A 15,503-nucleotide genomic window follows, 5' to 3' on the forward strand; every position below is an offset into this window, starting at 1 on the left:
TTCTTCGTCCATGAACTCCTCAACACCCCGTCCAAGGACTGTTCTTGGGTTGCAGAATGAACTACAACACCAAGCGCAAGCAAAGCACGAACTCGACGACGAGTACGTACACGCAACATGGCTTCAAAACGGTCGGATTGTCAGAGCGAACTTAACAGACGTCACTGAAGAACAGCAAGGCCTGTGAAGAGCGAGCTGAAAGTCAGCGAGCGCAGTTAGATCGCACTGCAAAATACAGACACGAACTGACTACACGCACTAAAAAACAGATACAAACCTCACAAGCACAAACTGAAAAGCAGTGAAAAACGTTCTGAAAAATACGAGTCTGAAAACCGCGAATCGTCTCTCACCAAACTTCTACTAACACGAGATAAACACGAAATTAGCAGAAGGAGCCCAAAGGGTGGCGCACTTGGTATTGAACTTCCGTTTTATAGTCTCGTCGGACCTGGTGTACGTCACCGCGGACCAGACGGGCGGACTTTAGTGTGATCGTGTGTAGGCAAGTCCGTTGCGTCGGAACTCTGTCGGAACTCCGGCGGAACTCCGTTGGGAACTCCTTCGGAATTAAGTCCTCTCGTGTGTACGGGGCATAAGGCAATACTGCTTCTGACTGCTAGCCTCACAAGATTTGGAGTTAGGTTTGATTATGTTACCATTGTGGCACTCATTGTTCTCTTTGTTGGAAAGGAAGCCGCACATGAGGACCTGCAGTGCAAGGGAGTGGCCGGCTCAGTTTCTCAGCGAGCTGAGCTGGGTGCCGGTGTTCTATCGAATCATGCCCATTATCGAGTGCCACGAATGTACTGCGCAGGCGCCGTACGGAACAGCACAACAGCTGATTTTAGCGTCCAGGAAATATAGAAGAATAAAATTTGTTTTGCAGCACTGGCCATCTTTGCAAAATCCATCCCCTTCTTTGCAGCACTGCCCATCATTTAAAAATCCACCCCAACATGTACAAATCCACCCCTCGCCAATATGAACATGCCTCGCCAGCGCCAGGCACAATCTGACAGAAAAATGTCTTCAATTGGCTATTGTCCACATATATTCTATCAGTACCATCACATGAATGAAGTTATTGAAGCATGGTCCAACAGCACTACAACCATGGAATATTTAGTGCTGTAGTGATCAATGATGGCTGGTAGTGTTGTGCACAAATCCAGATATTGTATGAATCAGCAGAATAATATATTGTCTTGACAGTTTTATTTAGTCAAGGGACATCATGCAGACACAAGCCCCTTCCTCAGGGAGACAGTGACACTCAGCATTACATAATATGTCAGGTGACTAAAAAAAAAAATCTCATGAGCAGAATATGGGCTGGGCTCATTGATATCAGGTCACATGATTTTTCAGAGGAACCAAATATTTTCTTCAGTTCCCAACAATGAATGGAGTGGCCGGAGAGTGAAGGAAAGTGTATGCTGAATTGGTGCTTTGCTATTATCGGTTTTCTTTGAGTCTTGGGTAGAATAAGCAAGCAGCCAAACCAGGACTAGATGAGCAAACAGAATAACCAGAAATGGAGTCAGTATGGGAACAATGCTTAGAATGCAAAACAGAAATACCAGAATAGTCAGGACCGACTTTTCCAAACTTCAAGTCTCACTAAAGCCCCATACACACTATCACGATTTTCTGCTGATTTTTGTCTTCAGATTTACCAAAACCATATAATATGAGGTCAAACCTTAGGAGTTTCAAATTGTATGCAATCAGGCAGACCCTTGCACTACATGGTTTTGGTAAATCCAAGTACAAAAGTCTTCAGAAAATCTGATAGTCTGTATGGAGCTTAACATGCTTTGGAGGAAAGCTCAGTCTTTCAAAATGAATAGTCTTTCATGCATTACTGTGCTGCGGTAATGTGCGGTACAATGGAGTAGTGTGTATGGACTCTCAGCTTGACCACTGTAAAGACTTGCTCACTGGATCAGAATAGTAATCTTCCCTGTGCAAGCCCCTTTGGCAAAACAATGTAAAGATCTTTTATTTTAGTTAAACAGTTTGCACAGAGATGGACAGACCCTCTGTGAGGTTTATCCGCTGCCATGATGACACTGGTTGTCAGGTGGTGCCCAGGACAAGAAGTAAGAACAATTCCAACAGGGACATAGACATCAATTAAAATGCCTGTTCTATCCTTCCCTGCACGGCTATATGGTTTTATTACAACATGCGTCTTTTTGGGATAAATGTTTTGCACTTCCTGTCCTGGAGACACAAACAGGAAGTTAGAATTATTTTCAAACGAAGACACCAATAGCAATAAATAAAAACTGATATAAATATATATATTAAAAAAAAAATTATATATATATATATATATATATATAAACTTTTATTCAAAAATGTTGAAGCTGAACTCCAGGCACGAATACTTTCGTTTAACTATAGTCCCTAATAGCTACAAATATATATAAATCAATTGTGTGTGAATCACATACTTTTGAAACCCCAGTTATTACCTTGTAAAAGTAGAAATTACATCATTACCACGCTGTACATAGCCTATGCACAGAGCAGAGCTGTGGGAACCGTCCAGCAGGCTCCACTGCCTTCAGAAAACAAAAAGGAGAGGGCTGACACAAGACCAGTGACCCTGCACAAAGAGAAAGTGCAACAGTGACCAGTCTTTATTAAAGGAAGCTCCTGTAACTAGGCGATGACTCCTCCTGGATTACTGTACAGATATGGAAGAGATACACAAAGCACATCAAGATTCAAGCAAGAATACACATGCTTCCTGTATTTAAACAATCCTTGATTTTTCTGGAGTTCAGCTTTAATACGCTTTTGTAGCTTAAAGATACGTTGTGACAATATTAAATTGTGGCTATACAGGGCATTATATAGGTTAGGACATTTGCACATTTTTATAAAGATGGCTTTAGTTTAAAGTTTACCAATGGACTGCTGTTTACCCTATAAACATCAATATGGCATCATTGAAACTCACTAAAAATATGCAGTTTTCTGTAGCACTGTAATTACTATAAAGGTCCACTGGGTGGCAGAATTAAATTACTATTACCAGAAAACAGAAAAATAGGAAAGAGACAGCAGTAAAGTCCTTGATTTAGTTTTTTTTTATTATTTGATTTGTTGACTGATTCCCCACCATCTCCATTCCAAGTATCAGCTACTCTTAAAATAACATTTTCTAAGGTTAGCACTGTACTTTCTTCCTGCCAGTTTGAGGCCAAGCTGCTGTGTTCGGAACATTACTCACATGTTTTTTTTTTTTTTTGCTGCTGCTAAGATCTGACTTTGCATTCAAGGGTTGCTACATTCATTGTCCATGGCCCCACTGTATGTAGGAATGTTGCCACACTTTTCTTCCTCACTTCAGAGTTGAGCTACGGGCTATGTACTATGGGATTTGTAGTGTGCTTAGACCAGTGACAGCAACTAATATGAACCTCTGGATTACCTGAGGTTAATACCTCATCCTGTCCCCACTGTTCCCTTGGTAAAGGGTTTGGAGTGGGAGAGAGGGATCTAGCATGCTTCCTATCCCCTTGAATGGAGGATGCAATTAAAGCCGCCAATCTTCCTTGTAATGCTGCATACACACGATTGGAATTATGGTCGGAAAAAGGTCTGATGGTTTTCTTGACAGAATTCTCCTCAAGCCGTCTTGCCTACACACGGTCACACCAAATTCCGACCGCCAAGAATGCGGTGACGTACAACACGTACGACAGGACTAGAAAAAGGAAGATCAATAGCCAGTAGCCAATAGCTTCCATCTCGTAGTTGAATCTGAGAATGCGTGAGTTTTCGCACCGGAATTGCATACACACGATCGGAATTTCAGATAGAAAGTTTTTCCGACGGGAAAATTGAGAACATGCTCTCAAATTTTTGCTGGCAGGAATTCTGCCAGCTAAATTCCAATGGAGCATACACGGTCACATTTTCCGATGAAGAGCTCTTATCAGTCTTTTGCTGGCCGGAATTCCGATCGTGTGTACGCGGCATTAGCCCTGCAAGGCAGAGGAAAATGCATCTTCAGTCACATATACAGGGGCTGAAGTGTGAACGGCAGTTGCACCACCAGGTTCCAAAGACTCACCCTGGCTTGCCATATCTGGTATCTTCGGAGAAGATGACAGCATGGAGCCATGACTGGAGTTCCCAGTGCCTGGGGGTGGAACCTTTGGTGCCTTAGTAGCCCTGGAAGCCGTAGTGTTAAGCAGAAAAGCAGAGGTACTCAAGAAAGGTACTATTTGCAGAGTATAAAGTAAGAAATAAACAATGGCAGCATAAAGATTAAACTAATGCTAAATAACAAAGTATTTTCCTGTACTAGAAATGCCTGTGTACACCCCTCACGTGTTCCTGCGCTCCTGTAGCAGACTCCTCATACAGCTGCTCTGGTAGCACGTTCAGCGAAGAGAGCATCAGCCTTTTAAAACAACCTCACAGGTGTTAAGCTTGATTTGTCTGTGCGCCCTGTGTTTTCACGAGGGCGCTGGGTCCGCACAGGGCACTGACCGCCTTAGGAACGCCCCTTCGTCGACCCGCCCTCCTCCTCCATCGAAAGGCAGACCAGCCTGCGCGTGCTAACGAAAACTCTATTCGAGCCAGCACTTGGGTCTGAGACACAGACCCGAAGGGGGAGAAGAGCTGCAGCTACCATACGGCGTTATGTTCTCCCTGAAAAGGCTGTCTAACGCAAGTGAAAACATAAACGTGTTTATAAAGGAAAGCCACCCTGCACTCCTCGGGGGTGAGGTAGCAGCTTTTTAGTCTCACAGTAAGTGTGGTTTAGCTCTTTAGTGCTGTCACACTGAAAAAAAAACTCAAAATGGTCAGGATGCTAATGTTACCTGTACCCCCAGCCCCTCAGTTTCCCCAACTGGGGGAGATAAAAATATGCTGCTAGGACACACCACACTGATGAGCTGGACATGGAGCTGCTGAAAGGGTATGTGTACTCTAACTCCGTCTAGAGGAGATTTTAAGGCATTACAATATAATATGAAAGAAAAATCATAGGTGGACTTTGCAGTACCTATGCTTTTCTCTTACCTTTTCCTTGCTGCAGGATACTGCTGTAAACAGACAGATCCAAACTTCACCCATCACAACGGGCAGCGTAGTTAAACCTTCAAAGACAGGGTCCCTTTTAATAGGGGTTCCACTAATTTGGACCTGTATAGCACCCCTTGGGACAACTTTAGGTAATGTAGCAAAACCAAAGAGTCCTGGTTTCTAGGGTTCAGCCCTCAAGGAGAAGAGTTACAGGGAAAACCTCATTCTTCTATGCAAGGCTCGAGTACCATCCATGGGCCGCAGTGGCATGAATGGATCTGGTTGCAGAGTTTTTTTTAAATTCAACATGGATCCCTCCTGGAGCTCCTCAGAGCACATCTTCACTCGTGACCTACACTTTAGACAATGGTGAAAAAACTGAGGTACTCCTGGAAGGAGGAGGGGTTATATAGGGGAGTCAACTTCCTGTATTGGGTATACCAGTGTCAAAACCTGAAGGTGGCTAGAACACATTACTTAAGGTTCTGTGTCCCATGTATGATAAAGTAAATATGTCATAACTATATGGTTTTACCACCTTCCAAACTAGAATTGCAAAACAAACCCTTACTGTTCTGATCCCCCTATAAGGCAGCTTTTACACTGCTGTGCTGCAGTTTACCTGCACCGCGGGTGCAGCACAGTGCATCCGCACATTTCCTGGGTTAGCTGCACTTTGCAATAGACTTCTATTATATTGTGCAGGTGTGGTGCACTTTCTGAAAGCACACCAAAACTCATCCATTCAGAAAGTGTACCAAACCCGCAGGATATAAGCACAGAAAACACTACAAAAGGAGGCATGTTTTGTTTGATGCTCTGGAATGGTGGATCAGCAAACCCTGACCGTGATCTACCAGTCATCTGGCCACAAGCTGCTGACCCCCGCCATAGATTTATGGAATAAAACACTGTCCTTTTACAGTTATTTTTTTTTTTTACTAGCACTTCACCTTTCCACAAATCAATTCTAAAGTACATTATTCTTTCAGAATTTATTTTTAAAGATCTAAATACCCGGTGATTCTGTCAGTCTCTCTTCTGCCCTGCTTCCTGTGATTTCCTACCAATGCTAACCTCAGGTTCACAGCTAAAGTAACATTGACATACTCCAGCAATGACAACAGCAGGACACCATGCAAAAAAAACAAGATGCCTGCATTCCTGTAGTCAGCCTGTGATATCACATAATATGTCCATTGCAAAGCCCTGCTGAGAGTGAATGAGACGTCTAAAGATGGCCATACACTGAGCAAATTTCATATGATTCCTGATGAACTGGCGAAAAAAAAATTTTTTGGCATTGTCCCACCTGACATCCTTCTATTGAAAAATCAAAGGCACTGGGTGGAAAATGGTTGGCAGAATAATGCTTGCATCCAATGAGATACAACCACTCAGGGTATCCTGGCAGCATAATTACGCAGAGTACAGTAGTCACATTGGGAATTTATCCGTCTGTACTTTATAGCGTGGATGGAGAAATCTACAAAATTTTTCTTTGGCTGCACGAAAAAAAAAAAAAAAAAAAATCTGTGTAAGGCCAAGCTTAAAGTCAGTGTAAAGTCTTGTTTATTTTTTTATTCAAATAACAAAACACGTTATAGTTACCTGTCCTGTGCAGTGGATTTGCACAGAGCAGCCCAGATCTTCCTCTCTGGTCCCTGGCTGGAGTTCCTGGCCTCTCCCTCCCGTTGAGTGCCCCCACAGCAAGCAGAATCCAATCATACGTGGAGCCATGGTTTGACCCTGCCCACTCTCTCATTGGCTGAGTTTACTTGACAATTTTGATCCAATCAGGAGGGAGAGTCCCGGATGGTCGAGGCCCCTGTGGACATCACTGGATAGAGATGGGCTCAGGTAAGTATTAGAGGGGCTGCTACACACAGAAGATTATACATAAAGATAAAAAAAAAAAACTTCTGGCTTAACAACCACTTTAAGTGCTAGATGTCAGTACACCTATGGCAATTTGGAAGCCCCCTCAACAGGGTAGAACCACTGCCCCTGCCCATCTCGGCAATCATTCTGCGGTCATGGGTTGGCTCCAGAAAATACTTTATTAAAAGGAATATGTACACTTCAAAACATTTTTAAAATGGCTTATTTTAAAGGACAGTAATAGGATTTGCGATTGTGAATTACTTCACATACACTTTAAGCAACAGCAGAATCTTCTTCCTACTGTTTCCATTTAACTGCTAGTATAACATACCTAAAACAGCACACGATTCGATTTAAATAAGGTGCAATATCGTGTCTTCTTTTGTAAAGCAGAACAGCACATAAAATTGGTAATTGTTGTCTCTAGATCTATAATAATGGAAAAAAAAACAAGAACGGTATTGCACAATGACTTGGTCTTCAGTAGAGGTGAAGGTTCTATTTAGCCTGGGAAAGTTGTTTGAAGATTTATATAGGATTTACTTTTTGTGTGTAGTACCAGAAGACAGGCCCTTTTAGTTCATGGTGACTGAATACCATTACAAAATTTCACACAATTTAGTCGCTGTAAACCTTGTAATGCCATAAAAAATAAAAATAAAAATAAATAACATTCCTATATTTCTTTTATTGAGAGTCTGCATTGATCAGGTTACTGGCTCTTTTTAAATGGCACATTACAAACATAAAAACAACCAGTAAAACAAAGTTGTCTGCTGTAACAATGCAAAGGCTTGTCACGGCTTTAAAATGTTCTACAGTGTATATTGCTAATAATTTTAGGCTGTAAACAGTAAGCTTTATTCACATTTGATTTGTTCCTCAAAAAAATCCTAGGTTGCTTCTCGAAAAAACAACCTCTCAACCCATAAAACTTAGTAAGAGAGCAGTACATCAGTGCCAGTGGGCCAAGTGCAAAAGGTCATCACAGAGAAGCCATCAAGTGACCCAGTTGTCACAGACAAAAAGGTTAAAAAACAAAAAACAAACAAACAATAAATAAATAAAGGGACAGACTAGATCGACTATTTGGTCTTTTTCTGCCTTTACTCTACATTTCTATGTCCTCTTGTTGGCATGATAGGCAGCAGAACTTCAACCCACAGTAGTCCATACCACATAGTTAAAATAAGAAAGTTGGCTCTTTATATCCAAAAAGTTTGAAGTCGCCTTCATATCTCTCATAAAGGCGTCGGATGTCTCTCTTTGATACTTTAGAGAAATATTGTTCCACCTTTGTCTTATTGTAACGGGTGATTCCTGGAGGTATAGGGGGATAGGATACCAGTCTGTCTGTACCTGCTTCTTTCAGGATATATGAAGCATCTTCCTCAAGGGTCTCATGATGTCCAATCATATTGTAATTAATTTCACAAGGTGCACAAAGTTCTACATATGTTACCCAGTGTATTATATGATCCCCAAACTGGAGATCTAGAAACTTATGGTTTGGGTCCCCCAAGTATCGTACAAAATCTTGAAACTGTAGACCTCCTTTGGTCTCCGAGTGATCTTTCCTGTATTTGCGGATGATGACAGGAGCTATGTTGTGCTTGTACCATGGTTCAAAACGAGGGTTATGTACAAACTTATCCTTGTAGGCAGAAATAAGCCGTTCAAATGGATCACGCACAATAAAAAATTTGAAATAGGAGTTCAGTCTGAAATCAGCAGGAAATAAAAAATAAAATTAGTATACTATACATCAGCATTAGGCATTATTGTAATATATCAGCTAACCCACTACATTGCCAGAGCATTCTTCACACATTTCCGAATGATATCCCAGTTCAACATTTTGGCAGCTAAAAAAAAAAATCATATTAAAAGAAAGCAGTCACGGAAGCAATAAACTGACTGCAATCACTGACCTCTTTCTGCTAGCTGACTGGCTCATGCTGATGCTTTGGAATTAATTCTCCCTGAGGCAAGGACCAGAAATCATGAAATAGGACTATCTACTGACTTTAGTATATACATAACGTATTTGCCGGCGTATAAGACGACCCCCTATTTTTCCAGTGAAAACTTAGGTTTTGGGCTATACTCACCGTATAAGACTACCCCCTTCCGAGGCAACACCATTTAAAAAAAAAACGTCAGACTTAACATCAGATTTGATTTAAACACAGTCATTTTAATGAAAATGGTTGACTTTCTGGTACTTAACCTCCCTGGCGGTATGATTCAGTCTGGAATTAGGTGCTGAAAGCGGTACAATTATTTTGCATGGAAATCTGGCGTTTTATTTTGTAGTCCTGTAATTCTTAGGAATAACGCTCTTAAATCTCTTCAAACCAGAGTCTAGCAGACATCCCGGGTATGATAAAGTATATAATATAATAAAGAATAATATAAATTATTCAATAATGTAATCAAATCCTAAAACACTGAAAAAGGGACACTTTTTGGTTGCTATGGACAATCTCCAAATTCCAGGCAGAAAAAAAACAGTATTTATAATATAAAAGTGCATGCAGGGCAATGCACAGACCACTAGGGACAAAGGGGGTGTGTATTTTTTAATACAGTACTGTAATCTGTAAGATTACAGTGCTGTGTGTGTTTTGTGTACTTTTACCTTTTTGAATTTGCCACCGTTCTCCGCTCCCGTGCGCCGTAACGCCGCAGGGAACGGAGCTTGGCGGCACTCGGCACTGTGAATCGAGCGGAGGACAGCTCGATCACACAGTGCGGGGGACATCGCTGGATCCAGGGGACAAGGTAAGTAACTCTCCCTGTGTCCTCCCCTGCATCCAGCGATGCGATCCCCAGTCCAGACTAGGAATTACCGTTAGGGAGGTTAAAATCCTTCAAAATCCTCTTCATGTTCATCCTCTGACATCATAAGTTCATCAATGACATCTTGTGGTACATTCGTAAGACAATCATCATATGGATCCAATTCCACATCAGATGGTGTGGCTTCAGCTTTGGCTTCCTCTTCATCTTGCCACAAGTCATCGTCCTCCATACCATCCAATGAATTTGATATGGCACACTTCTTGAAAGACTTGATGACTTTTTCTGCATCAATATCATTCCAGGCTTTTATGACAAAGGTTCACAAAACATCCAACTGTGGAGCACGCATGTTTCCTCCTTTTGTGAATGACTTTTCGCCGCTAACCATCCACTCATTCCACTGTTCTCGAATTCGATCTTGAAATGGCTTGTTTAGGCACACATCCAGTGGCTGTACCAACGATGTCAATCCTCCACGAATAACCGCTGCATCTGTGTTTATTCTTTTCAGCCTTTCCTTTGTGCTGGGAGTTAAATGAGCCCTGAACATATCCCACACCAGTAGGCTACGTTCTCGACGAAGTCCACCTGATCGTCTACTCCATACATTTTCAAGCCATAGCTTTACCCCTTCTTCATCCATCCAGCCTTTTTCATTCACATGTACAAATACTCCAACGGGGAACTTGATTTTCGGCATTGTTTTTCTTTTGAAAATAATCATGGGTTTTAGTTTGGCACCATCAGCTGTACATGCTAGTACCACTGTAAAACTGGACTTCTCATGTCCTGTTGTTTTAATTAACACAGTTTTGGCACCTTTTGAATTGACGGTTTTATTTCCAACCATATCGAAATTCATAGGAGTTTCATCCATATTTCCAATCTGACTTAACGCATAGCCATGTTTCTTCCGCTGCTCTATTACATATCGATGGAAATTGCTTACTTTGCCATCGAGATCTGCAGGTAATTTTTGTGCAATTTTGGTCTTTTGCCTCAGTACCAAATCATGCCTTTCCAAGAACCTAGAACACCAGGATATAGTGGCCTTAAATCCTTTGCTGTGATCTGGGTTAGATTTTGCCCACTGAAGTGCAAAGATCCGTATGCTGCTTCGTGTCACTACAAAACCATTGTGACGATGCTCATGCACCATGTCTGCTACATGCTTCTCGAGTTCTGGCCAATGTGGAGTGTCTCTTCTTAATGCACACTTAGCCCTTGGCATACTCTTTAATGCATCTCCCTTTGCTTTCCAGTCTCGGACCATCTTTTCCGTTAGTCCATATGGTCTTGCAGCAGCGCAGTTATTATTTTCCTTGGCAAAGTTTACAACTTTGAGCTTGAAACTGGCTTCATGTTTCCTTCTCCTTGCTGGAGCCATGCTGGGGCCCTGTCTATCAGCCATTTCCCACTACAGGAAATCTAAAATCTGTCAGGTATTGTAATCTGTCAGGTATTACGCTATCACTTTTATGTAATCAAAAAGGAAACTGGTGAACTGCAAGTCCCAGAGATCCCACAATTGGTAACGTACCGGTAGGTAGCAACAATGACTCCTCTCCTCCAAAGCACCATAAATCATACCAGTATTTTATATGAAGGGGAGATCTGGAGCTGGATGTGCAGTACAGGATGTTGGCTACCAGTACACAAAGTACCGTATATGATGCTTTGTTACGATATGTACCGCACAGTAGAGCCAGGTACTCACAGTATATATAGTAATGCTTTGTAATATACCGTACAGTAGCGCCAGGAAGACACAGTATATGATGCTTGGTTGCTAGGTACAGTACGGTACATTATATATCATGCTTTGTTGCTTTGTTAGTAGGTACAGTACGGTATATATGTTGCTTTGTTGCTTTGTTAGTAGGTACAGTACGGTACGGTATATATGATGCTTTGTTAGTAGGTACAGTATGGTATATATATATATATATATGATGCTTTGTTAGTAGGTACAGTACGGTATATATGATGCTTTGTTAGTAGGTACAGTACGGTATATATGATGCTTGTTGCTTTGTTAGTAGGTATGGTATATATGATGCTTTGTTGCTTTGTTAGTAGGTACAGTATGGTATATATGATGCTTTGTTAGTAGGTACAGTATCGTATACTGTACCATATACTGTATATGATGCTTTGTTAGTAGGTACAGTATTAGGATGGTTACTGCAAGCTTGCCAAGTTGTCACTTCCTCACTGGTAAAGGTTAGGTTACTGATAGGGCTTTTAAATCACAGGAAGAAGTGTACCATACAGTATACCGGTATTATTTTGTATATCCGAATACAGTGTGAATACTGAGCCAATCACGGCAGGCAATGCATTTTACTATCTCTTGGATGGATGCAAAGCCTGCTCGGATTGGCAGAGGCTGTGACATCATCAGCCCACACCGCTCCGACTCATGCCTGCTCGGATTGGAGAAACAACCTGCCAATCCGAGCAGGCTTAACAGGCTCTGCATCAGCAAAACAGTGCATCGCCCGCCAGGATTGGCTCAGCGGCGCACAGTGTATGGATACAGCGCACCCGGCGGCCTCTTCACCCGGTCCCGAAAACCAGACTGTTTATACTTCACTCTGGCGGCCTCTACCCCATTTACTGAGCAGGTACACATGCCTTGCAACCTCTGCATCCGGCGTATAAGATGACCCCCGGTTTTTGGCTGTGTAATTCGGGTGTAAAAGGTCGTCTTATACGCTGGCAAACACGTTACTTTCTTCAGACTAATAACGCAAAAGCCAGAAACCAAAAAATCCTCAAGCCTGCAAGGCAATTAGCTTTTTTTTTAATCAAAATACCTGAAGTATTATCTGGTATTGCGCACTGCAACCATATTCATTATAACAGTAATTGGTAGGAAGGATGAAAGGGAGCATCTTATTGTTTGTTTGGAGGTATATATGTTTTTTTAATTATTTTAATGACATGTCATTTTTTATTGAAAGCCCAACTTAAATTTAGTTTAATTGGCCAAATACATCAAATACATTGCAGCTGCATGAGAACAAAAAGGGTGAGATGTCTTACGATGAATTTTCTTTCTAAAAGCAACCACAGCTTTATGGCCCGTAAACAGGATCAGAAAATCATATGAAAAATACCGCTTTCAAAGCGATTGTATGATAACATAATCATTAGTACACAGCTTTTGAGAGCCGATCAGGACAGTTCATCCGATATTATCTGATGGCACAAGCATGAACATTTTTTCTCCCACGATATCAGACGGTACAATTTTTGTTTAAAATCAGTATGTTGACCTGAAAATACAATACAAATACACTACAAAACATTACATCACTTTCAAATTTTTATTCTGTTGCATGAGAATTTTCGTAACTTTAGTAACCTCTTCATTTTCGATATATTAGCATGCAAAAAAAAAGAAAAGAAAAAAAAGGTGATCATTTGCCGAAAATCTCATCACGTGTACCAGGCATAATGCCCCCCCCCCCCCCTTTTTTTTTGCATGCTAATCTCATATCGAAAATGAAGGTTACTAAAGTTACGAAAATTCTCGTATGACAGAACAAAAATTCAGAAGTGATGTAATGTGTTTTATTGCAGGTCTCAAAATTTCAAGTCCTGAGCTACTAGCCAGGCCTTAAGGGTTGCTCACCACCAGTTGCCACACCCAACCCCTACCCCGCCCCTGAACATGCCCTCATAAATCATATCATGAAATAACAAATGTTTTATGCAGAATTAAGTTACAAAAATAAATATTAACAACAACTTTATCAGTGCCTATCAGTGCAGCCTCACCTGTGCCCATCATTGCAGCCCCACCTGTGCAGAGGAAGAGAGAGGGCGGCCAGATCATCACAGGGGAAGAGGGCGTGGATGAAGAGGAGACCTGTACGGATCACAGAGCAAGGATTGCCCGCTGTAACAGCTTACATTTGAATTGCCACCGCCCGCGGTCACACACAGTCCCGCCTCCTGACCCAGCAATTGAGACAGACAGAACACGTCTGTCACAGGCGCTGGGTCAGGAGGCGTGACTGTGTGTGACCGCAAGCGGAGGCAATTCAAATGTAAGCTGTTACAGCGGGCAATCCCCACTTTGATCCGGCCAGGTCTCCTCTTCCTCCATGCTCTCTTCCCTTGTGTATGATCTGGCTGCCCTCTCTCTTCCTCACACTCTCTTTCCGGTGGGCGAACGGCTCTTACTCAACCCCACCTATTGGCGGTGCTCGACCCCCCCCCCCCCCCCACTCCCAGGCAGCCCGCACTTGCCAGTCATCATTTTCAACTTGCAAAATTTGAGGGCTGTTGTATTGTACTTTTGGATGAAAACTGTACTGCTTAAACAAAAATCATATTATCTGTTATTGTACATGAAGTTTTCATGCTTGTCCCATCAGATAATGATGGATGAACCGTGTTTATCTTGTGCTGGCTATAGAAAAATCATCCCCGGTGACTGGAAAAAATTGATTTCCATCAAATATTTTGATCACTGTCTAGCCAAAAACATCTGAACCGGGCAAGTATCTCTAATGGCCATGGAACTTTAATTGTGAAACTACACCCAGACATGAACAGAAAATGGGATTGTGGGATGATCACAACCAACCACTGTGATGATTTACACTAGTCAGATAAATATGGTGTATTCGAGACCTATACAAAAGATTTCATACAATACTTAAAGGATCATACCGCTCATGCACTTCTGATAGACTATATGAAGATAGCCTGGGCAGACCATTCTTGTCATGGTCATGAACAATACTTTCTGGAATATCCTCGATTGAAGGAAATGCCCCTGAAAAAATTTAACATCAAAGAAGTATTATTTCAAACAGCATTATACTGTCTACCTTTAACAAGAAACCATTAATTCACATTAACGTTCTTCTAAACATAGAATAGGATGCTCACATTACTCAGAAAGAGACTCACTCCTAATGACGCAATCATATTTTGTCAAAGATTGATAATCAAATGACAGCACAATAGTTGATGCAACATAGCTATAAAAGGACTATAGTCTGTGGTCAGATTATCAATGAACAGTACAGGAATAGTGGCATTTAAAACTGCCACTGAGGGGAAGAAAAATGATTTAGCAAATGATCATAAATTGTAAGGTGTTTTAGAAAGACTCGCCTTTCTCTACCTAACATGTCTGACAATCATTGGGCATTTAATAATAAATTATATATTATATATTTTTTTTTTATAAATGTAGAACAGGACAAACAAAATGAGGGCATTTAATCGTTTACAAATGCACTTATATCAATATGCCTTCACTGAATACAACAAAAAATAATTCTGTTAGTCTGTAATAAAAAACACAATAAATTACCATTTAAAACAATGAGAACTTTCTTCCACTGTGTATTTCCTACTTTGGGTGTTTGACAAAACAAGATTTTGTGCTTGTCGGAGACAAAGATTCGGTCCAGTACAAACTTGGAGATGATGGCGTGAGACTGGTTACCCAGTGATCCATTTCTGCATACAGACTGTAACAGCTCCAGGCGCTCCTTGTGGATGAGATCAAGGTATGATGCATTTTTCAGAGGCTCTACAGATGGCTGCAAGATAAATCACAATGTCTGTTCATTTTTAAGCTGGATCACATACCAAAACATCAAGAATTTACAGCAAAACTAAAAGCCTTTTTCGCTGCCTCACTTTTTCGAGCCCACGGATACCTTAAATTCAACCTTCTCCTCAGGCCTACCAGTCAGAAAGTGGAGTAAATGGGTGTTTGGCTGGGACGA

The 15,503-nt window shown here is 41.5% G+C and overlaps 1 protein-coding gene across 1 annotated transcript in view; it reads right to left on the bottom strand.

The window, feature by feature from the left end:
- Window positions 1-7,607: 7,607 nt before the first annotated feature.
- CHST10 (carbohydrate sulfotransferase 10) overlaps window positions 7,608-15,503 on the bottom strand; it is a 59,680-nt gene continuing 51,784 nt past the window's right edge. The window contains exons 4-6 of the mRNA XM_077482639.1: window positions 15,083-15,314; window positions 14,431-14,536; window positions 7,608-8,660 (exon numbers count right to left, since the gene is read on the bottom strand). Of these exons, the coding sequence (XP_077338765.1) occupies window positions 8,123-8,660; window positions 14,431-14,536; window positions 15,083-15,314 (876 nt within the window). The 3' untranslated portion in view covers window positions 7,608-8,122. The remainder of the gene's footprint in view (window positions 8,661-14,430; window positions 14,537-15,082; window positions 15,315-15,503) is intronic.

This window comes from Lithobates pipiens, unplaced genomic scaffold (assembly GCF_037356315.1).
Source record: "Lithobates pipiens isolate NorthernLeopardFrog02 unplaced genomic scaffold, aLitPip1_a1.2 Scaffold_16, whole genome shotgun sequence".
NCBI lineage: Eukaryota > Metazoa > Chordata > Amphibia > Anura > Ranidae > Lithobates > Lithobates pipiens.